At 40.4% G+C, this 24,565-nt stretch overlaps 1 protein-coding gene across 1 annotated transcript in view; it reads left to right on the top strand.

Annotated features, from left to right (window-relative positions):
- Window positions 1–24,565, top strand: part of LOC149288034 (sodium/potassium-transporting ATPase subunit beta-1-interacting protein 2-like) — a 308,237-nt gene that overhangs the window by 215,723 nt on the left and 67,949 nt on the right. Inside the window, exon 4 of the mRNA XM_089492144.1 lies at window positions 23,092–23,292. Coding sequence (XP_089348270.1) covers window positions 23,092–23,292 — 201 coding nt within the window. The remainder of the gene's footprint in view (window positions 1–23,091; window positions 23,293–24,565) is intronic.

Below are 24,565 nucleotides of genomic sequence, written 5' to 3'. Positions count from 1 at the left end.
TGATTGCTGTTAATAATATTAATATTGTTGTTGATTTGTTTGTCTTGTTTTGGTGTGTTACTTCCTTTTAATAAAAGGTTTGTTTTTTTTTTTTAAAGGTGTATGGGGGGGTCATTTTCGGTTTCGGACAAGTGAATGCTGAATTGTCGGTTTCGGTCCAGAATTTTCATTTTGATGCAACCATACTATATATTAAGCCAGACACTGAAGTGGTAGGCCTACACCACATCAATGCCTGACTTAGTATATAGTGATAGGGATTATGCTGCATTATTGTCAATGTCTGGCTTAATGTATAGTGATAGTATTATGCTGTACCACTGTCAATGTGTGCCTCAGTATATAGTGATAGGTGTTATGCTGTACCCCGTCAATGTTTGCCTCAGTATATAGTGATAGGTGTTATGCTGTACCCCCGTCAATGTTTGCCTCATTATATAGTGATAAGTGTTATGCTGTACCCCCCGTCAATGTTTGCCTCCGTATATAGTGATATGTGTTCCTCAGTATATAGATGCCTCAGTATATAGATGTGCGACAACAGAGCTTCACAAAATGGGAAGTTGCTTTAAAAAAATAGCAAAAGCATTGCCCATTTCCAACATCAGGGTAATCATTAAGAAGTTTTAGTCAAATGTTATGAATCAACCTGCAAGAGGATGTGTGTCTATATTGTCTAGAAGTTATTTGCGTCTTGGAGACAGAAAGTCTCCATAACTAAAATCCGATGTCACCAACATCACCATAAGTTGTTTGGAAGGGTTTAAAGAAAAAGTTTGCCAGACACTACTAGAACTTCAAATGGGATCTGTTTCTATGATCAGATGAAACCAAAATAGAGCTTTTAGAAGGGAGCAGTGATGTCTGTATGAACAGACCTTGCACTCCCTTTACATTGGGCTGGTTAGAGTGAGATTCACCTCCAGTCCAGTGTGGCTCTGTCGGACATTCTGCCCCTCCACCCGGCAGAGACATACTCCTAACACACATACATATGCTAACATGCACTTACTTTTACACACACTTTCACATGCATGCTGACACACACTCCCTCTCACACCACTTACTGATACACATTCATGCTCTCACACACCAACACTTGTATTCATGCTCACACACACGAATGCTTACACATACACCTTCTCATTCTAACATACATTCATACATACTCCGTTCCTTACCCTCTTACTCACTTGCTCCCTCCTGCACCACCCTAACCTTGCTGGCAGCTTTCATCATGGGTTCACAAAACCTTGTGTTCCTGCCTCCCCATGTTGGTCCAAAGTTGTTCACAAAAGGTTGTACCTTCTCTTTGTGGACAATTTTTGGACTGGCACAAGGGGCATTTGCACATCCCAAAGGCTGGCCCTGAGCATGAGTAGGCATAACTTAGATGGCAGTGGCTGAGAGCTAGGCTGGGACCAAGTACTTGGCAAATTAAGACATTAACCTGGAGCCTGGAGGGAAGCAGTTTGTTTCACAAACAAAAAATACTGTAGTACAAATATCTGCAGCTTTAGAGGGGCTGTCAGGGACAGCCTTTAAGCTATTGCAAAGAGACTGTTGCTTTTTATATACATTTACACCATTTGTAATTTATTTTTAAATATTTATTACGTTTTCTGCTTATTTAATTTTTTTAAGCTGAATAGCTAGTTTATCAAGTAAAGACAAAGTCTGTTTTATGGACCACTGGATTTAGAAATAAAGCAATGTAATAATTGTTTTAGAATTACAATTAGAAATGCATTTCTGTAATTGGTAAACAATAAGGCACTTCTCTACATAACTTGTCTACACCGTGACGAGTAAAATGCAGACTAATTGTGTTTGAATCTTCTTACTAATTCTAGAAAGTATTTTAAAGCTGCGTTGGAATGACATATGCAAATGTGCTCCGCTTAAGTCATTGATTACTTCACTTTACTGAAGACGCAATCAGAGTATAATCAGAATCTGTTGTAAACTTGATTTACCTAAGCTTATGAAAGATACCCAAAACAAACTTCTACCTTCAAAATTAGCAAATAACATGAAAAACACTTTGAAAGCTAGTGGCTTGTATTAAAAGCAAAAAGTTTATTGTGCACAAAAGGACATTATTCCAGTGCATGTGTAGATGAAAGCAGTAAGTCAAATATTGAGTTTTAAGTCATGTTGAAGGGATTAAGTAAAAAGGGTCAGGCTGCCTGAAAAGATGGATCAAGTGGGTTAACTGTAGAGGAAACAGGTGTAGACCCAGAGACCTAAAAAAACATCCATTAACTGCAGAGTGATGAGAAAGGTTGAGATTGTATACATTAAAAAATGTTTTTTTGTATAGACTTGGACAGGCTCAGCTATGTTGAACATTTTATATGGTTTATACTGTCCACCCATGGAAAAGTTGCTACAAAACTAGCCCGGTACATGAAAGCTTTTTTCTGTTTCAATTTATATTATTATCTTAGTGTCCAAAAATATATCTTCTTGGTCCCAGGAACTGTGAGTACTATTTTTATGGGTTATCACCTGTCTTAAATTATTGTCACTCCAATCACAATAAAGCAACACTAACAAAGGAAGCATAGTAAAGTACCTTTAACATGTTAATGTGCATTGTTTACCTGCAGAAAATAAGTACAAAAAAGTACTTACCATTAGAAGAAAATGTGGCTCCAGAGCTGAGCAGGACAGCCCTTTGATCACCCTACACATCTAGCAGCATTCACATTAATAATAAGCTATTTAGGTATTACAGTAGCTAATAATACATTTAGGGATCTTTTGTGTATCTTAGTGATCTAGTTTTCTTTAACGTGAGCTAATTGTCACATAAACCCTTGATGAGAGATGGCTGGACTGTCAGGAAAAGGAATGTACTCCTTGACTACCAAACTATGGTAACACAACCCAGACAAAGTTGAATGAAGCCAGACAATTCAGGTTGAAGTATGGGAAGGGTCAGAAATCCAGCAGACAGACACATTGTATTGCCCTCATTAGCAGGTTAAATAACACCTTACCACCTTACACTTTTAACCATATTTAAACCACATGAACATATGGAACACAATGAACATACAAAACAACCAGAGGGATTAAGAATTGGCAGTTAGATTAACAAATGAAAATTTTTTATTGAACATCCTTTTCCTTGCATCCCTCCTGCCATGTATCACTGGTTGTCTAAAACAAAACCCAACCAATGCAACATCAATATTTACCCCTCCAAATAGGGAGGGATGGGAAAAGCTGCTCTATTCTTTTTTTAATATTCAAATTGAATGAGCGAGGCAAACCAGCCGAGCTGACACTTATAAAGGCCTTAACCCTGTAACTTAAAATAGACTATTGCAACCTCCCTTTTCTCGAGGGGCCTGATAGGCCGCTTTTTCCCACCACCCAAGGGTGCCTGCTGGGGTCATGGCCGGTGCATGTACTCCTTATGCCTATTGAGGGACTTCTAAGGCTCCATGGGTTTCAGGATAGACAGAATACAAGCATGAATCAGCACAAGCAGTAATCAGTTGAAAAAGTAACACAATGACATTAGGACTGAAGAAGGCATTGATGATTAGCAATATAAGATCATAATTATTGAAAAGATCATATAAACACTATTGTAAAGCTTTGTCAGTACATACAATATCAATGGAATTGCAGATATTATAATTATTAAAATAAACCCCTATCTCTAAGTGTACGGAATCCATAGAAGCAAAGCATTATAATCTTTTCTTTCCAGGATAAGATATGGGTCATTGCAAAGATGATAACAACATGAACACCATTCTGTCTAGCAGCAGTGCTGGTGATGAATAGCTTATGTTACATGATTTATTAAACTATAAAACTAAAATGCTTAGTTTCTGTGCAATGACTGTCTTTTTCAAAATTGCCTCTATTAAATTATTTTAATGCTTTCAGGTTTTTTTTCTCCTTTGGGATGAGGTTACAATCCTCAAAACTAATCCAGGGAATGCATACATTGCAGGTGCCTATTTCAATATAACTACACACTGGAAAATGAGGTGGGTTTGTGGATGCTAATTAGCATAACCCAACATTTCTTTTGTTCAGATTGTTTTGGGGGTCTTAAGAGGAGGGGGACGGAGTTGGCCCAGGAACAGCGGAATATGTGGTCACCTGCCTGTATTATGCAAACAGCCAGCATGTGACGCTAGTGTCACAAGGAGGCAAAGTATCTGTGTAGCTATGTTGTTTCATTGCTCTTTCACATCCCTTGGCTGCTTGGGATCTCTCCAACCAGCCCATGTTGCCCACTGCCCACAAAAGTAGGACAGTGGGCAATGTACCCAGTGCAACAAAACCTGGAAATGCTGAGGGGGTATGACTATAACTCAATATAACACTCATTTCCTTTTTAAAAAATTAGGTCTAAGAAAACAATTAATTTTACACCAAATATTTATTTAATTTTTAAGTCCCTCTTTTATAGTCAATCTTTAAAGGGTGTGTCTTTCTAATGCCAGTATTAATTTTCTACTGGCTTCCTGCACTTATTACTCCTAAAAATGTAAATAAATCATGCCACCTGTGTGATTCTTCAGATCACATGCATGCATACCTGGGAACTTGCTAGGTTTGACTCTGGGTTTCTGGGTAAAGAGCTGCTCAGGTCAGGGGAGTGTTTCATCACCCCAGGTCCCACCCAAGTTCTGCTCATTACCACCCACTACCTGAACACTAGAGATAGCCTCACTTATATCTGTTGCTAGCCCTGCTCCATTAGCATAACCACATCACTGAAAGAAAATGAGCCATGGGCAGTCAACCTCAGGAGGTTCCCAAGTATGCCTGCATGTTAAAATATGAAGGGGACAAAGTGCCATTCCATTTTTATTAGGATACTGCACTGTTAAAGAGTGAATAATATTTATAAAATGAAACATTTTCATTTTACATAGTTGTTTTCTTTTACCGCCCATTAGACTGTAGCTGGCCTGGTTTCTAAACATTTTTTTTAAATTGAGAAAAACAAGACAATTGGATGCGGCTGTAATCTGGAAAATAAAAACCAATTACAAGAGAACACATTAAACTGTTCTAAAGCGTTTTAAATGTAACCCATTTGCAAGGTGAAAAATGTTTACATATGATATTATTTTGTATTTACTAAATACACAATTAAAGCACAGTATTCAAATTATATGCAATAACTGATATAACTGATAATAATGAAACAATCTCTTTCTCATAGACATCATGTTTACTTAGTGCAGTTCATAAACCAATGAAGTTGAGTTCTTAAGACATACAATATTGTAAAAGCAATTTATCTGCTAATGGGTATGTATGGGTATGCAGATTCCATAGTGCTATTATAACGGGGGGAAATGACAAGAGTAGCCTCGACTCTTGGGCTATGTCATGCCCCATTAACCCCCCAAATAAAACACAGACACCAATGTGGGATTAAAAGGCCACAGCCGAGTCATTGCCATGCAACCTGTGAAGATAAAAGGTGTGTTAACACGACAATGACCCAAAACCATTTACAACTGAGCACCCCTAAGCTTGCCAGGATCAACCGGGGCCAAAAGCGTCATAAACGTCACCTATGGGAGGACATTCCATTAAGCCCCACCCCCATCCGAGGTTCCAGCAAACACGACCAAACAGGAACCAATCTGAACTTTACATCACCCCCTGGCCTAGCTCTGCTCTGCATCCTTGTCAAGGCCACCTCTAGTCTGTGCAGACCTGTGGGCATCAGTACAAAACTAACAATATATATCATATTTTGGTGCTGAAGAACATGAACATGCTGCTAGAAATCATGCACTGGATGACTAGTATGGGGGATATGTTGCATTGGCTTAGATATGGATGATCCTTGGACGAAGGAACAATCTTGCATGGCAACGTTATCACATAACCTTAATGTCCATTAATAGATTTACAACAAACATTTTACAAAGATAATATAAAACTGACATCATAGAAACAGATGTCTTCATTCAAAATCTTTTATCTTTAAAAATAATGTAAGATAACTGAATGATCAAAAGCATTCGGCAATATTTAAAAGATAAAAACTAGAAAAATAATAATTTATGCATCTAAATTCCACCGTTTTTGCAGCTGGCAGACCTCTTTTTGAGTTCTTTTTTCTTCTTGATATTACAGGATAATGATAGAAACAACACAATCGCATTATTATTTTCTACACTGCATGTTTAACACAGCTCATCAGCATTTAGCAGAGTGTGTATGATGGCTTCTAATTAGTTGAATTAATCAACTTACTGCAGAATTGTCAAGGTTTACATTCTGGTACACAAATATGCAGCCAGCAACCCAACTGTTACTGTATGGCATAAAAATGAATGTAAATATCCACATGTAGTATTAGAGTGTGTATGTTGGTGTATGGGTTTAGCATGCCTGAACAAGTGTATAAGATAACATGTGTGTTACTGTAAGGTGTTAATGTTTGTGAGCATATGATATTAGCAGTTGTGTGTCTGTTACAGTATGGCGTTAGAGTGTGTAAGTGTTTGTTAGTGTATGTGTCGGGATTCCACCCTGACAGCCTGAACTATGTAATATTTATACAATCCATGCCTGCCTGCAGCCACCCTTCCGGTTTAACTATTTGGAACAGCTATTTGGAGCCATGTTATCCGTATATTAGCCCTGCCTTTATAAACCTGCTCTGCCCTTCAATCTGAGCTTTTGCATTGTGGTGTATTCAGCTTTGCTGTTTCTCTGCTTCCTGGCCCTGTGCTGTTCTCTGTTGGATTTTACTAGTTTTGACCCAGCTTGTCCTGACCTTACTAGTTAGTTATAGGGGAGACTTGAAAATATACTGCACCCAGGCACCACTAACTCTAGGCTTGTCCTTGTTCTCACATGGTATGATAATGTGAAAATCATAAGGCGAAATTATGGGTGGAAAAGTGGGATGGACATGGGGTGGGCTGATGGGAGCAACATGGGGACCTAGGCATCAAGTATGTACTGGACGCTAAGATTTCTGATGGTGGCCCTGAGCGTGTGTGTCTATTTTATCCTCATACGGCAATATATTATGATATTCTCTTAAGGATCTTTACTGAAGAACCACCAGAACTTTATTGGATGCTAATAGTTACACACCATCAACCATTTTTATTTCTGTTTTTGCTTTTTTTTCATAAATAAATTGAGCAACATTACTATATTGTAATAACCTTCTAAAGATCTTTTCTATAAAACCACACAAGAGTGGATTAGGAGACTCATTTGGTATTTTATTTTATATTATTGCACTGGCGAAAAAACTTGGTTTGCTTTAAAGGTTTAGACAGATCATCATCATTTACCGACTATTTATATGAAATTTAGTCAGTTGTGAGAGGAATATCTATGAAGAATCCATATAACGTATTTGTTTTACTTTTGGAAATGATCGGGTTACCATAATCATCATTTGAACTTTCCTTATCACCAGTTTCTGTTTCTTTCACAACAACAAACAACATTGCAGTTCAGATGTTGCCTCTTGATACGAGCGCTATCCCCCAACCTTATAATCTGGTGGTTGGTGTAGTGTGGGCAATCAGGTGGTTGGTGTAGTGTGGGCAAACAAGTGAAGGGATCCTTTGAGTGGCAAGATCATTTGATACTAAAACAGAGGCTAGCTCCATCGCAGTTGTGACCACTGTGACCCCTGTAGTTCCGGCATTTTTCAGTCCTCTCGTGTGGCAAGCCCTGCTCCTTCATGAAGCCACTCATCCAGAAAAAAAGAAAGCTGTGGGTAGTGTACACTGCAAAGTATGAGCACGATATAACAACAAAAAGCATGAATGCATGGGCAACTATGACATCCTAACCCGCTGAGTGTTGCCTTGAAAGGTTGCTAGTGAAATCCTGCCCTGTTGCAGTGAAATGTTGCAGTGAAAGGGCGCTTATGACATGCTGCTCCACTGAGTGTTGCAATGAAAAGCCCCATTGCCGTTTGAAACTGTGCACAATTAAGGTTCTATAAATTAAGTATTTTTGACTGATGTAAAGATTTTTGTGGAAGAGTATTTCTTGTTGAAATTTGCTCATAGCCCAGTTAGAAAGCTGCTTCTCAAGAGACTATTGAACTACAAACCACAAATTAAAATGTCATAAAATATTGGTGTGGAACCATTGTTTTATTATAGTCAGGATAATTATAGTACATTATACATATGACCACTTAAATCCAAGGTCATTCTGCCACCATACAAGTCACTACATGATAGCTGATTGTTTCAGGGAACACTTAACTATTATTGTTGTTCTCTTTAGTGAAATTATGCACAACCCGCTAATTTAAAGTTAACAAATAAAATTCACTGTGTCAAGGTATTTTGTTTAACACATATAATTAGAATAGTCGATGTATCATGTATATATATGCTTGTTTTTGTAGGTAACACTAAAGAACATTTAACCGTACTCACTAAAACAAACGGTATGAAGTATTTCTAATCCTCAATTTGACTACAATATGAAATAAGATGACAATATGTTTTAAGTAAAATCTGAGGACATTTTTCATGCAGTTTAAATTAGTTAAAGCATATGTTCAGGCATAGTTAACACCAATCTGTTTTGGTCTTCTGGGACAGAATGAGGATACTCATTGTCAATTTATTTTATCACGAATACATTATTTGAAAAAGAAAAAAATGGTTCAGCACTCAACTCCCAGGAAGCTGGGTGCTAGCAGGAAAAAAGGGACAGCATAAACCCTCTTGAAGTATACGAACACAGAAAAGAATCCCTGCACTCCAAACAGCTTCCAATCCTTACGTTACTATATTCAGAGAAAGCAAAACAAAAAAAAAGGCCAAACAGGGCCTTTTTTTGTTTTTGTTTTGCTGAGCTTGACAAAGGCCCTGTGTTCGAATATATTATTTGAGTCTGACATTCAACACAAAAAACCATATAGTAAGAATTTGTAGACTAATGTTGACTAAGAAAAATACTCATAACATTTAATGAAAATTAAGTTATTTTTGTAATCATTATTTATTCTTTGGTAAATTTTTGTTTAGATTTTTTTCTCCAGGAGAGTCTACAGCTGGAAATATAGAAATATACTGCATCAGGGAAATAAACCATTTTCTATGGGGTAGGGGAGGGCAACAGGGGAAACAACAAGAAGGGAAAAGGGAAGATTTACCTGGAGAAGAGGAAAATGGTCTGGGAATCATGGAGAATGGGCCTATTCACCCCCATCTCCTCCCCAGGCAATAGTGGGAGGATCTGTGGGCCAGCTGTATATTCCAGCCAGTAGAACCAAGTGTTTTGGTACCTCTCCATTGAGGCACCTAGCTCCTTCAACTTGCATATTTGCTCGACCCTGATTACCCACTCCCTAAAAAAGGAAGGAGTTGGGCACCAAACGCAGGGGGATGTAGGCTGCAGCTGCGTTTAGGAAATGATTGACTTTTTATTCTGCAAGATCAGAGTGTATGATTTAAAAGAAGGAACACTGGTGTAAATAGTAGTTGTTTGTGTCTTTGTGCAGTACTGATTGTATTTGAGTCCAAAGAGAAACAATTTGGGGTCAAAGCCACCAGATGTGAAGCTGGGAGGTCAGGGAGTCACCACATCGCTAGCAGGCATCTGGCATGTCAGAGTGGCAGTTATGGACAACCAAAGGAGGTCTATATCAAATGGCATACAGTACGTGGTAAGGGTACATATCTTCTCCCATAGCTATAGAAAAAGTTGCAGGATGTTATTTTTGTGTTATTGTGTTGATCATTTCTGTTCAAGAGATGATCAGGCTGGACCAAGCATTCATGTCTTTTTGTAATGTTGTCAAAAGAGGGATGAAAATCAGGTGGTACAGTTGGAAGCTGTAACCAGTCAGATCCAAAGGTACTTAATCTAGGTTTGACAACAAGCAAATGCCTTAAGGATAGAAGGGAGAGTGATTCTGGGGAGAGTAACTAAACAAAAGGTCGTCGGCATAGCCTCTAGGGTTTCATGGTGAGTATCTGCCACAAGAAGGCCCGTAATGTCTGAGTGGGATTGTACTGACTGCAAAAATGGTTCCAGGGAAAGTACAAACAGTAGGGTAGATAGGGGAAACCCTATCTTGTAGCATTTGTTATAGAGAAGGGGTTGGAGAGAGCACTGTTTATCCGAAGCTTAGCTGAGGGGGGTTGAATGGAGGGGATGGATCCAGTTAAGTATGTGTGGGCCAAAGCCCACGTGCCTAAGTGTTTTGCCAATGAAAGTCCAATTAAGTTGATCAAACGCATTTTCAGAGTGTGCAGACAAGAATATGGTTCCAGTTGAGGAGCACTTGGAATAGTGGGCTAGGGCACGGATGGTGCTGTCCTGGGCTTCTCACCTTAGGATAAATTTAATCTGGTCTGGGAGAATTGGTCCGGCATGGAAGGTTTAATGCGGTTTGCAAGAAAGAGTGGGCAATAGTTTACACACACCTTTGCTATCCATAGGGATTAGGGAGGTTGTTGCCTCAAGGGTGTGACTATGAATGTTGTTACCCTTAAGGATAGAATTGAAGGATTCAATGAAGTGCGGTCCCAGGGACTCAGTGAAAAGCTTGTAGTATTTAAGCGATAGACCATCAAGTCCTAGGCATTTTTCGGTTAAAGAGCGTTTCATGGAGGTGGCCTGTTCAGAAAGGGAGATTGGGCATTCAAGAGTGTCTGATTCCACTGCAAGTTTGCGACTTTGTCCTCTTAGAGGGGGGTCTTTTCTAGTCCCTTCAATGCACAAATCATCAATGTTAGTGCGTGATTTTGTAGGTTAGGGCCTTGGAGTTTTACTGCACTCTTGTCCCACTCTCTCCCCCTGGGAAAGTTTAAGTATGCAGTAGTGTGTAAATTCATAATTTCACCTGTAGAGTAATGAAAATATAAATACATTTTAAAAACTTACAATAGCCCAAGAGAGCCACAACTATGAGCCACAGTCCCCTAGGCTCCCTATCCAACCCGAGCCACGCTTACCTTCCAACCCAAGCTACTTCCAGTGAGTTCTGATGGGGCTGACATCTCTGGGGCCCCAGAGACACTCTGGTTGTCTCATTAGAGCCATGAAGCTGTAACCAGGCCCAGAGGTGAGGACACCATGGTGCAGTTGCGGTCATGCGGCAGGTGAGAGTAGACTAGTGTCTGGGGGCTGCCAGCACCCTCCTCCTGCAACAGAACCATGACAGAAGATCAGTTGGAAACTGGGCAGCCACACCATTCCCGCAGTCTTGAATAAGTTGGGAAAGGTGGGCAGGTAAAGGGCACGAGCAAAGATTAGGTAAAAGGGTGCCCTGTGGGTTACTTATGACTCTGATTTAGAGGAGCCCCTCATCGGAAAGTGGAGGTCTTGTAGAGCGCAGAGGATGGGAGTTCCCTGGGTCTGCGACCAATGTGTTGGGACTTAGTAGGGACCAGTCGCGAACCTAGATGTCCGGGAGGCCCAACACCCAGAAAAGGCCTGGCATCTTGTTGTAATGCCGTACTGCAGAAGATATATTATTGTGTTGAATCACCAGGAGGAACCCCAGAGGAAGGGTATTTACAGCCTCGCCAACAATGTTAGGATGGAGGGCTTGGCTGGCCTAATGTGAGATCCAAATGCCTTGATAGAAGGAAACAGGGAGGCAATCTATTGACCAGGTCTCCAACTTGCAGGCCCTCTTCATGATCTCCTCTTTCAGTTTAAAGTCTGCAAGGGGACAAACAGTGTCCCTGGGGGACCAGATGATGGGGCCTCTAGGTTGGAGGGCCAAGTGTGCTCTTGCCCATTAGGATCTCTGTTTCTCCCTGTTGACCTAAAAGGTTGTTAAAAATTGTAAGGAGCTGGGGATATCTTCCTGACCCACTGGTTCAAGGGGACCCTGCAGACTCTAATGTTGTGCCTCTTGCTCGTGTTGCCTAGGTCCTCCATGCAGAGTTGGAAGTCTGCTATGTAGAGGTTGGGGGACCTCTTGAGTAGTAGGTAAGTCTTTTTTTTTGAGGTAGTGTTTTTTTTATTTATTTATTATGGATTCCTTAATGTTGAGCTGACTAGAGGGACATTGTGATCTTCCAACTAGTCTTGCAGGCTGCAGCTGCTGATTGGGCAGCTGTGCGCCCCTTTGCAGCTGCACCTGAGGTGAGTGCCTCTCTCGTCTCACCCTACCTGGGACAGAGGTAGGGATAGGCGGGACAGAGTTGCAAAACTGGTACTGTTCTGCTCAAATCGGGACCGTTGGGGGGCATGCTGATAGGTGTATATAAACATTTTGTATTGTCTAAATATAGTCTTAATATAGTCTCCTCCTTCGCCTCCTACATTTCTCTCAGGCATGAATCAACATCCTTGGCTTAAAAGAAGAAATGATTCATTACAGATTGTGTTTTTGTTTTTGATTTCCTATCATAGAGACACCCAGACTGTTGCTATGTGCATCAACATTGCCTGTGACTTTTTTTCTTTGCCATAGGTGAGGATACAGGGGGCTGAACTCATAATGCAGCTACAATTTTAACGTAACAAGGTAGCTGTTGGATTCCAGCTAGTCAATATAACACATAGCTTGTGCAGTTTTAAAGAATTGAATAAAAAAACAAATAGAAAATATAAATGTATACTATATGACAGTATGGAACAGCATTTGCCTTTTGGAACATGATATAACAGTGTTGCATTTGCAAAAGGAATAGCACGAAAATGTAAAGGGACTACGCAGCTATGATTTACATAAAAAATGCATATAGTGCAGCATTCATATTTGGAGGGGACACATGGGGGACAAAACTCTATTTACATACATAAATACATACATACACACACAGATATTTGCAAAACATTTATAAATTATAAACAATAATTATAAACAACCTCTGGGAAATACGCAACCAAGTCTATTTACTTTAGACATCCCATTTTAACTATATAATGTTTACTTATTGCCAAGTACCCAGATTGCGCCCACAGGCTTTGCCCCAGCACTCAGATTACACATAGACAGATGACTTGACTAGATTGCACCCACAGTATTTACAGAGCAATTTTATTCAAATGAATAAAGGGTGCAACTTTTCTAGTGCTAGAATATCCTTCTTTAGAATAGGTGCCCACAAATGCACGGCATATTCAAGGTGTGGTCTTACCACTGATTTATAAAGGGGCAAAATTATATTTTTATCCCGCAAATTGATGCCCCTTTTTATACATGACAATACCTTACTGGCCTTAGCAACTGCTGACTGACATTGCACATTGTTGCCTAGTTTATTATTATTTATAACAATTCCCAAATCCTTCTCATTTGTTGTCATCCCTAATTCACTACCATTTAGGGTGTAAGTTGCTTGTGCATTTTTACCCTGAAGTGCATAACTTTGCATTTATCTACATTAAATGTAATCTGTCATTTGCATACCTGGGAACTTCTTGGCTCCGGCTACCCGGAGCTTTCCTTTGCGGGACGCGGCCAGGACTGCACACTGATGTCAGCGAGCGGTCCCAGTGACGTTGGTGGGCGGTCTCACTGACATTGGTGGGCGGTCCTTCTGACGTCGGGAGCGGTCCCGCTGACGTTGGGGGCGTTCCTGCTGACGACAGTGGTAAACACTACCATTTAATGGGGAAATGGGCGGGGCGTGTCAAGACCCGGTGACCCGGAGGATTTGGGTCTTGACCTGGAGAACCGGAGGAGCAGTGCCCAGTCCCCCAGTCTATCAAAAGCCCTCTGCAGCAAAGTAATATCCTGCTTACATTGTATTACTTTACAGAGTTTAGTGTCATCTGCAAACACGGAAACATGACTTTCAACGCCTATTGCCAGATCATTTATAAATATGTTGAATAACATCTTGACTCCTCTATCATCTCCCAATTCTCTGTCCCGTAGCACTCCTTTATATCACTATATAGCTCTCCCTTCACTTACCTCCCTGTAGTGTGAGTGCCTAGTTTGTGCAGGCCTTTTTGTTTTTTTAACAAAGGTCTTGCATGTACAGTTAAACACGTGATATTTTTACTGGGAGAGGAAAGATGGCTCCTGGCCAGCTTAAAAGATGATCGTCAGCCTTCACTGCACTAGAGAAAAGGCTATTAGCGGCAGCAGATAGGACATTGCAAAGTGCCACCACATATGTGGTACATGGTTTGACGACCATGTGTTTGTGTGATTGGCACTAAAAATGTGCACCAAATATGGTCTCCAGACTAAAAAAAAGATGAATATATCAAACTCTGTGTCACTAGGACATTATACTTGATATTTTTATTGAGATGAATGCAGTAATGAAAGGTACACCAATATTTTGTGGTAGGATGAGGATAATTAAGTTTAGTAACCAGATGTAGAATTACATATGCCCTCACAAAATAGATATTTAATTTAGCTAATAAGTGTATGCTAATTTCCAGCCAAAATGCTAGGTTGTAAAAGGTCAAACGCCCCTTGCACAAATTACTAGTATTTAACATTATGAAGAAACTCTCCTCTGTGCATATTTATCTTGTTGTGTTCCTTGTTCTGTCTTCTACTTGAAGATTTGATATTCTGCCAGATTCCTAAAATGAGAAAAACATTTTGCACTAGTCTTACAGTCTCATAGTCATACAAGCTAAATCCTCTAAATAAGGACAAACGTGGCACAAGGCCAACAGCAACAACTCCACAACATTCAGAAGGTTTTTTCTTGACTCTGGCATACATTATGTACCAAAACATAATAGAAAACATTTTCGTATTATGATATTATGTGGCTTGCCAAAATTGTCTGTGATTGTCTTACATTAAGAAACGGACCACTGTAGCCTAGTCCAAAACAATGCCACCCAGAAAATATGTGGAACTTCTGTTTATATAAGCTGTCAAAAAATGTTGCCTAATTTGACTAGTGATTAATAGAATGATACACGTGACCTCTCCATTTCTTTCTGGAAACACAATAAAGTAGGGAGTAGACAATGAAGGGCATGCCAGATTAAAGGAGACAAGGTTCAAGTTAAAGTACTATTAATCATCAGTGTCACATCATCATCAGTGCGCACCACACTGAGGTTCTACTTTACCGAGAGAAGTAGAAGTCTCCCAGCAGAAGTGGTGGAAGCTAATACAGTGAGGAAATTAAAGAGACATGGGATAGACATAAAGCTATCCTCAATTTACAACAACGCTAAGGACTGTTAGGCAGGGTGATCACATGTCCCTTATATCCAGAAAATTGGTTAGATAAGATGGGCTGAATGGTTCTCATCTGCTGTTAAATTGTATGTAAAACAAAAGTTATTACAAATCTACTAATGCCTCCATATGATGCCTTACAAGCATTTTTATACTGTTATAAATGTCAAGATGACATCATACCGTAATTAATACTTAGTTTTAATTGCACATACCACTGCAAAATGTGTCTTTATAAGTTACATTTTCACATGTTTTTGCAGTTTATTTAGAAATGAATGTAGGCCTATTTTTTTAAATATATGTATATGGTTTATGTGTCTTTAATCTCAGAATTTCACAAAATAATTAGATCCTTTGGGTTAGACAAATATCTGTTTAAAATAACCCTAGGAGGCGAAAACACATTTATTTGTTGGATTTCAATCAATTGTTTCTACAAACTTTTTATATACATACCCTATTTATGGCCTCAGGTGTATAGTCAAAATCTGATCTCAGGGTAACTCAGTTTACATTGCATTCCGTATACCCACTTATAATACCCACATAATGATTGATAGAATATAAAAGCAATTAAAGTACAAATGCTTAAGCACATTGGCTAATATAAAAACATAACATTTTGAGGCATGATAAGAAAAACAAAAAAGTAAGGCCTTGATTCTTATGTAGTATCATACTGAGTCATTCTACTAATCATCAGTCCTTGACAAGCGCATAGTTGAGATTGTGCCCAGGAAGACCGTACCCCATACCAAATAATGACAGAGACACTTTATTTGGGTGCAAATATATTTTCCACAGCTTTATTAAAATATACAATATTTAAAGGTCATTGTCAAACCAAGCCACCCCGGTTAGAACATAAATAACAGTTTTCCTTTTTATTAACACTGACAATGACCTCCCATAACAAACACATTAACCGTATAACAATGGCACCAACACATACCAGGTGCCTCCACATTAATCCATTAACACATTGACCACAATAGGGGTATACCAAGACACCCCTACCAGACCGTTTAACCAAATTATAAACCATGTAGGGGCATACCGAGACACCCCTACACCACCAATTTAACCAAACCACCAATGCAGGGGCATACCGAGACACCCCTCCACCACCAACTTAACCAAACCACCAATGCAGGGGCATACCGAGACATCCCTACACCACCCCAGGTTCTGAGCCACAGGCCAGCTCGAAACCTACCAAAATAACTTGAACCAAGTCAAATTATTAAACCAAACCATAAAAAACCACCATACTAAACAATAATCCCCAACTATCCCCGCCACAGGCCAGACCTTGATCCCCTCAAGCCGTCTGAGCCCCGCCACACTGAAAAAACAAAGCTTGGGTTAACGCGTCCTGAAAACCCAAATTCAGAAAATCCAGGCCCACATCAGTTAGGCCTCACGAAAATAACCAGGCAACAGGGACTCCAACTCCCAATGTCGTATTACTAGCCCACCACATCGCCTGATAAAGCTCGCCATGAGCTTATTCACTTTACCCTTACACCGAGCCAGGGCAACCGCATCACGAGCATGTCGCCAATGCAACCTCGGAACTATCTCCGACCACAACATTTACACCCCGGGAACCAAATCCCTCAACCTCTCCACATCCCGCTTCATCCGCCAAACCAATTCTCGCTGGGGGACCACACCTAAATCGTTACCTCCCGCATGAAACAAAACAATGTCCGGAACCCGCTCCACCCGTAAGAGCCGCCACAGTTCCGCACACACGTCATTCCATCCTGCACCACGAAGGCCAAACCAACGTAGCAACAGACGATCCTCCGGAAAGCCCAGTTGTTGACCCGTTGTACGAACTGCGGCTCTCTGACCAGCCCAGAAGATGTAGGAATGACCCAGGATCCATGCCACCAAACCTGAAAAACAAAATCAACATTAAACAAAAAACCCCAACAGAGCATTGGTCATAACAGACCTTCTGGCCTAACATACGACCTAAATCGTACCGACTCCCAACGCCCCAATTTTTTGACCAGATCATCACTAAACCCCATACGGGCTGCTTCCATAGCAGCCCCAATACAAAAAGAGTGAGTGCCAACTGTTGTGGATCCAGCCCCGCACGTTCCAAACAAATACGAAATATCCATAAGAATTGATACCGAGACAAAGCTGACCCGTCCTCATGCAGAAGCAGAGGTCCCACCACCTCAGGGCTACGAGCCAAGTATTCAAAACAACCCTGGACCGGACACAGAACTGACCCACGCCATGGATACAGTACGACATCGCAGCCTTTGCCAAGCACATCCATCTTGGACCGCCGTAAGCGAATAGACACCATTTCCTCACTGACTATCACATCAGACCGTTGGAGTCCACCACCTCCTGCCCTACTCCCACTCACCAGCTCTCCAATCCGGAAAGCTCCGAAAAACGCCAAAATGAATGCCAGTCCGAACAATCTGGATTCATAAGCCGAATAACACACCATGGGCAAAACATTCAACACTTTCTGCAACACCTGAACAGAAACCGGACGCCTAGTGTCACCAACACCAACCCGCCTCCGAAATCCTTTCACAGCTTGGCGAACCAAAAATTCCTTAGTATGATCCTTCCAACCCTTAAGTTTGAACAAGAACGCCAAAGCTGACATATTCCGCCCCAAGGCTGCAGGTGAAGCCCCCTTTGAAACCAAATCAAACAAAAACCATAGCAACACATCCAGCTGTTCCGCCTCTGTACTCACAGAACCAACACAGGAAACCATCCTGTCCCATTCTTCCCAGACCTTACCATAAGCGGACCACGTTACTGGCGCCAACGATGCCTTCACGCCTCCAGCAAGCAACTCGTCCCTAACTGCCACATCTCGTCTGGACAGACCAGACCCGATTCCTGAGCCCCGGGCGCGGAACCGTTCCCACTGAAAACGAGACAGGGAATCCGCTATAACATTTAAGAAACCAGGAACATGCTCAGCCCGAAACACCACATTAAGAGACATACAGAACAGAATAAATTTTCTTAACAACCGAACCACTGCCATAGATGAAGCTGACAGCCGATTAACCTCGTGAACCACCGCCATATTATCCGAGAAAAATACCACCTTCTTATCACGAAACAAATCGCCCCATAAAGACAAGGCAACCACTAAAGGAAAGAACTCCAAAAACGCTTAATTGCGCATGAGCTGACTGTCCCTCCAGGAAGCCGGCCAATGTTCCGCACACCAATAGCCCTGGAAGTATGCCCCAAAACCAATGCTCCCAGAAGCATCGGTATAAAGCTTCAGCTCCTCAGCGGACACTGACTCCCTACGAAAGAACACCTTGCCATTGAAATGTTCCAAAAACACATCCCAAACCTCCAAATCAGCTCTCATTGCCACCGAAAGCCGTATAAAATTATGCGCAAACTTTACGCCCGAAGTAGCTCTTGACAAACTCCGAATGAAAATCCTGCCCATAGGTATTGCCCGACACGCAAAATTCAAACGGCCAATCAAGGATTGTAACTGCCTCAGGGTTACTTTCCGAACACCACGAAACTCGTGAACCACCTCCCGAAGCGCCCGCAGCTTATCTTGCGGCAGCCTGCATTCACCAGCAACCAAATCGATTTCCAAACCCAAAAAACTTAAATAGGTAGTGGGACCCTCGGTCTTGTCCGCAGCCAGCGGAACACCAAACGACCCGGTCACCCACTCCAGCATCCGTAACAAATACCCACACTCCCCCGAGCCGCAAGGGCCCACACAAAGAAAGTCATCCAGATAGTGTACCAAAAACCGACTCCCTGCCTCCAACTTGACCACCCATTCAATGAACGAACTGAACTTCTCAAAATAAGAACAAGAGATGGAACAACCCATAGGGAGACACAAGTCGACAAAATACTGACCTTCAAAAGAACAACCCAACAAATGATGACAATCAGGATGAATCGGTAACAAACGAAAAGCCGATTCAATATCCACCTTAGCCATAAGGGCGTTCGGGCCCGCCTTCCTAACCAACTCGACAGCCTGGTCAAATGATGCATAGGAGACGGAACATAACACTTCATCAATGTCATCATTCACCGATAAACCCTTCGGGTACGACAGGTGATGAATCAACCTGTACTTCCCAACTTCCTTCTTAGGTACCACCCCCAATGGCGACAAACGTATATTACCCAGCGGGGGAGCAGAAAAAGGACCTGCCATCCTGCCCAAAGAAACCTCCTTTGCCAACTTGTCCCTCACCACCTCTGGAAACTCCAAAACCGATTTCAAATTACGACTACAACTTTGAAACTGCCGAACAGAAAAAGGAATGTAAAAATCATAACGAAAACCCTCACACAACAACTGTGCCGCTCCTCGATCACCGTAGCAGCTTAGCCAGGGTAGCATCTCGTTTAACCTCACCAGGGTTAGTCCCAGAGGAAGCGGCTCCGGACCCGGAAGGCATAGTTCCCGAGACTCCTCCAGATTTACCCTTCTTAAAACATTTTGCGAAACTATGGGAACCCCCACAACCGGAGCATACATGCTTGAACTTGCAAGCTGACCCCCACTTACATTGGCTGTCATTAAACAGCCAGCAGAAACCTTTTTTGTTAACATCCGACGTGGAACCGTGCCCGCCCACGCCAGCCCCCGACTGAAAGGGCTGCGCCTTTTGCGCCATCATAAGCTTCATCTATAATGGCAGGTCCATCTGGTCCCACCGCATACCTGGATTAGCCGACAACCGCTGCCTAAACTGTCGTTGAAATGAAAATGTATTCATCCATGAGAACAGAGTTCAGGAGGAGACAGCAGCCAAACATGTACCAGACAACAAGGAACTCGACGTTCCCTTAATACAGTCTTATTTTCAGTACTGCTGTACAATGAATCTCAGTGAAAAAATTTTGTTCCCAGACCATTTTGGTTCATATTAAAATTGGGGGCATTTTTAATTTGGGAACGTAATTCATTGCCCCATGCCCACATTAACTCACTCTCTCTCACATTCTTTCTCTCTCGCTCGCTCTCTAAATGTTTCCCTACCTTCTCTGCTGGCCAAATTTACCTGCATAATTTACCTAGATAATTATATTTAAAACATAAGAATACCTGATGGAATGCTTATACTTGTATATATTTTGTTGTCACTGTCACTCTACATTTTGGCATATGGAACTTTGCAGGGCAATCAATCAAGTTTTATTTTAATCAATATCTAAGGATGTAGTGCCTATTGAGTCTAATGTAAAATCAACCATAAAATTTTGCATTCCAAAAAATCCCACATCATGGATTAAGTATTTGTTGCTATATCAAGACCTTCCTATTTTTATCCTTAAAATGAGTGGGCAGTCTGGAATTGTATGGTGGATTATCTTCAGAAATCAATATTTTAAATTGATGTAATTACACTTATAGATTTAAAATTGCCATTTTATGGGGCTATAACCCCAAACTATGCCATACTTTACAGCATTTGGCAGGATTTTTGGGATCCTTGATTTTCTGTCTAGAATTGTTCCTCTCAGGGACATGTTGGCCTGAAGCCTATGGTGACAACTGCCTCTAGGGTTGGTCTTAGCTTCTCAGAACAGGGCCACTCCAACTTGGACCAGCCCAAGACTCGCTGAGGAGGGGGCACAGTAGTTTCGCTTAATGCAACATTACATGACCCAACAGTAATAGTGCAGGCTCTCACATAGTGTGCAAGCAGCTATAAAGAAAGACTACAGACAAGGTGAGGACATGATAATGTGAATGTGTGGGTGTGATGGAGTGAGTATGTTTTAGAGTGAGTGTTTGTGTGTTAATGTGAGTGTGTGTGAGAGTGTGTGTTATTGGTGCTATAGTGAGTGAAGTCAGAAGCACCGGTAAGTTTGGGGGGGGGCGGGGGCAGGGGGAGTGTTAAATGGGGGGCATAAGGCATTTCTGCAGGCAGAGTGCTCTGTGAAATGCCTTTTAACCCCCTTAATGCCACTCTGCCTCCAGAAATGCCTTTTTAACCCTCTATACGCCACTCTGCCTCCTGAATGCCTTAAAACTCCCTATATGCCTCTCTTGCCCATAATATGCCTTTTACCTCTCTAAATGCCAGAGTGGCATAAGGCATTTCTGGAGGCAGAGTGGCACATAGGGGGTCAAAAGGCATATCATGGGGCACAGTGGCATATAGGGTTAAAAGGCATATCATGGGGCACAGTGGCATTTAGAGGGTTAAAAGGCATATCATGGGGCACAGTGGCATATAGGGGGTATAAGGCATTTCTGGGGCAGATGTGCATAACTGGGGGGCAGGTTGGAAAATAGAAGGAAATAAAACCAAAATATTTTTCTCAATCATAGCTTTTATTAAAAAAAAAAATAGTTTAGATTAATCAACATTTATTGGTAAAACTTTTTTCCTATAGGGTCGTCTTATATTCAGGCTTTTTCTTTTTTTCCTAAATTAATATTCAGATTTGTGGGGTCGTCTTATAATCAGGGTCGTCTTATAATCGAGCAAATACGGTAATTACTGTAGTCCTGGCATAATTTGTAGATATTATTTCACCTTTGTTTTGCACTCACTAACAAAAAACCCTTCTCTGATCACAATAATTATTGATGATATGTTAGAGAAAACAAACTAACAATAATTACCGGTATTATTCATTAGTTACAATATTTCAATAAAAACAACATTGATACCTTCAGAAAAGATAGTTTACAAAACATTTTTGAATGAAAAAATAAGTAAATTAAGGTTCCCTAAGACTTATGTGAAGTACAGAATCAAACATTTGGGCGTTGATGTTCACTAATATGCCAAGGGACTTATTAGCAGCCAGTATTACTAATTCAGCATTAGCTAACAGAGACATCTGCAGGCAATTAGTGCTCCCTCAAGATACTGTCTCTAGAGAAATTAATTTAAATCTACAGTACAATCAACAGAGTATTTTAATATACCGGTAATACCAATGGGCATTTACAGGCATGGTCTAGGGTGGATTTATGAACTGACAGTTAAACTGGACAGACGAATGGTCTATCACAGACATCAAGAGGCAGATGGCCAATTTTTCCCCAAAAGGTTTTGCTACAGTATGCTGTTTGTTTTTATAGTTATGTGCTGTACAGTAGAGAAGTAAACAGTCAAGTACATGCATACATAAATGTGGGTTGTGTATATATATATATATATATATATATATATATATATATATATATATATATATATAATTGTATATGTATGCTTTCTGGAGCACCTGTTTTTACTTCACCTATACTAAAATAATACAAAGATTTGTTTTGCAGGACAGTGCAAAGAATGGTCATTAGAGCTAGCTATAAGTTATTAGTTCTATGGTGGGAGTCTGAAAAATAGCCCTCTCAGTTCAAAGTAAGTTACACAGCGTAGGGTTCAGCTTTGGTAGAATGTGCTTGTAGGTTTAGGACAGAACTAAGCTGCCTGAGATACAGCAAACTCGGTGACACAAGCATTAGTAGGTAAATGCAGGAGTCAACATGGGCTGGGACCCAGGTGAGTGACAAGTGGTGTGTCCACAGTGCAGTGGATGTTGTATCCATGTCAGTACTCTCAGGTACCCAATCCAGTCATTGTGATCTTAGCAGAAAGTCCATGTTAACAAGCTTTATAAGTTGCTTCATATACCGTATTTCATTATAATTTGTTGGCCGATAAATACATTATCCCAGCGTTCAATGAATCTCCATGCATTTATGTTTATTGACCATATTGACAGTGCACACATCAAGGCTGTCTGACTTTTAAACATGCACAGTTGTTGGTGATAGGGTTATTATTGTAAACTACCTTAAAACAGTTTAGTTTAGTTTTCCTTGCTGTTTTGGGGCTAATTAATAGCACCAGAGAATTCAAAATATGCTTTTTTTGAATTACATAAATTTTGAATTACATAGCTAAACTGTAAATGTATAATATTATTTATTTTATATTTATTTTTACTTCCAGGAGAAGGACCTCATTTTAACATTTAATGTTTCAATGCATCGATCCTGGTGGATGGAAAATGGGCCAGGTTGCACGGTGACATTAGTGACTCCTGCTCCTGATTGGGCACCAGAAGACCATCGGTATATAACTGTTTCAGAGTGTTTGGTGGACTATCAGTATATAGAAGTTGCACATAGCTCTCTTCAGATCTTTTTTGCAGTAAGTGAAGTTCTTTCATTTTAACTAAAAACAATAATACATTTACTGTGTGACTTGACCTGCCAACATTTCCAATGACAGAGGAACATATATGTTATAGGAGTGTGGTTAGGCATGGGGATAGGAGTGGGTCCTTATCAAGAGTTTTTATGTCACTGTGACTTATTTGTGAAAGGCATTTTATTTAAAAATTTAATTTACAAACACATTTTAGGTATACGCCAAACATTGTACACTTTTAGTAAAGCGTGACAAAATAGAAACAAAGATGAAAAAAAGGGAACTAAAGAGAGTCGCTTGGGAGATATACAATTCACTATTGTGAAAACATATCAATATATTATTTAGTTTAATTATGTTAGTGAAATAGAAATGAAACACTAATTTGAAATACTTTTTTATGCGTAAAATTACATGTTTTTTAAGTGTACATTTATTAAAATTACCTATAGCATTTTTTGTCAATCAGTATAAATGTGATGAAGATACTTGCATACCTGGGAACTCTCCATCTTCACTCTCCTCCTGTTTCCTGCCTATGCCACCCTTGCTAAAGGCTACCTTAGGGTAGACTGCTCTTATACATGGCTTGCTCTTCCCCTCCAAGAAGTTGTTGCTGCCATATTGATTACTTTTATCTGTTAACACTATTACATTGGTTTATTTAGTGTATAAAAAGTCATACATATGCTCTAAAAAAATGTTGGGGCCTCGTGTGATCGCTCTCCAGAGCGATCACTTTTTCTATATGGAATATGACAAAGGCTGGACGTAGACTTATTATATGTAAATAGTTAAAATACCAGCATTTGAAATACCCTTAGGTGTGTCTCGTTTTCAAAAATATACAGTTTGATGGGGTAAACTAAATTGTCCGGCTTCAAAGATCTCCCAAATAGGACACTAGCTTATGATGACCAGATGCCGAAATTCCAAATTGAAAAAACTTGTATCACTGTACTCATTAGATGTTGCTGAACACATATTAGGGCAGTGACATATACCAGGAGCTGTAAAATCATACCTGAAGTACAATGTGTTTGAAAAAAATACTAGCACAAATTTGACAAAGGCTGGTGCTGGGATTAGTGCGCAGAAAGAGTTTAAATATCAACATTTGAAATACCTTGAGGTATACGCTATATGTGCTTATTGCCCTATAACATTGGGTATTTCTAAACTCAGAAGATATATTAAAGTCTATTTAGCAGGTTTATTCATTAGCTTTTGTAGGTGAGTAAAATATTTCACAAATATTTTTATAGTAAATTAG

This window comes from Sceloporus occidentalis, unplaced genomic scaffold (assembly GCF_023333645.1).
Source record: "Sceloporus occidentalis isolate IW3139 unplaced genomic scaffold, rSceOcc1.0.p SCAF_54, whole genome shotgun sequence".
NCBI classification, from domain to species: domain Eukaryota; kingdom Metazoa; phylum Chordata; class Lepidosauria; order Squamata; family Phrynosomatidae; genus Sceloporus; species Sceloporus occidentalis.
This window is presented reverse-complemented; position numbering and strand designations above follow the sequence as displayed.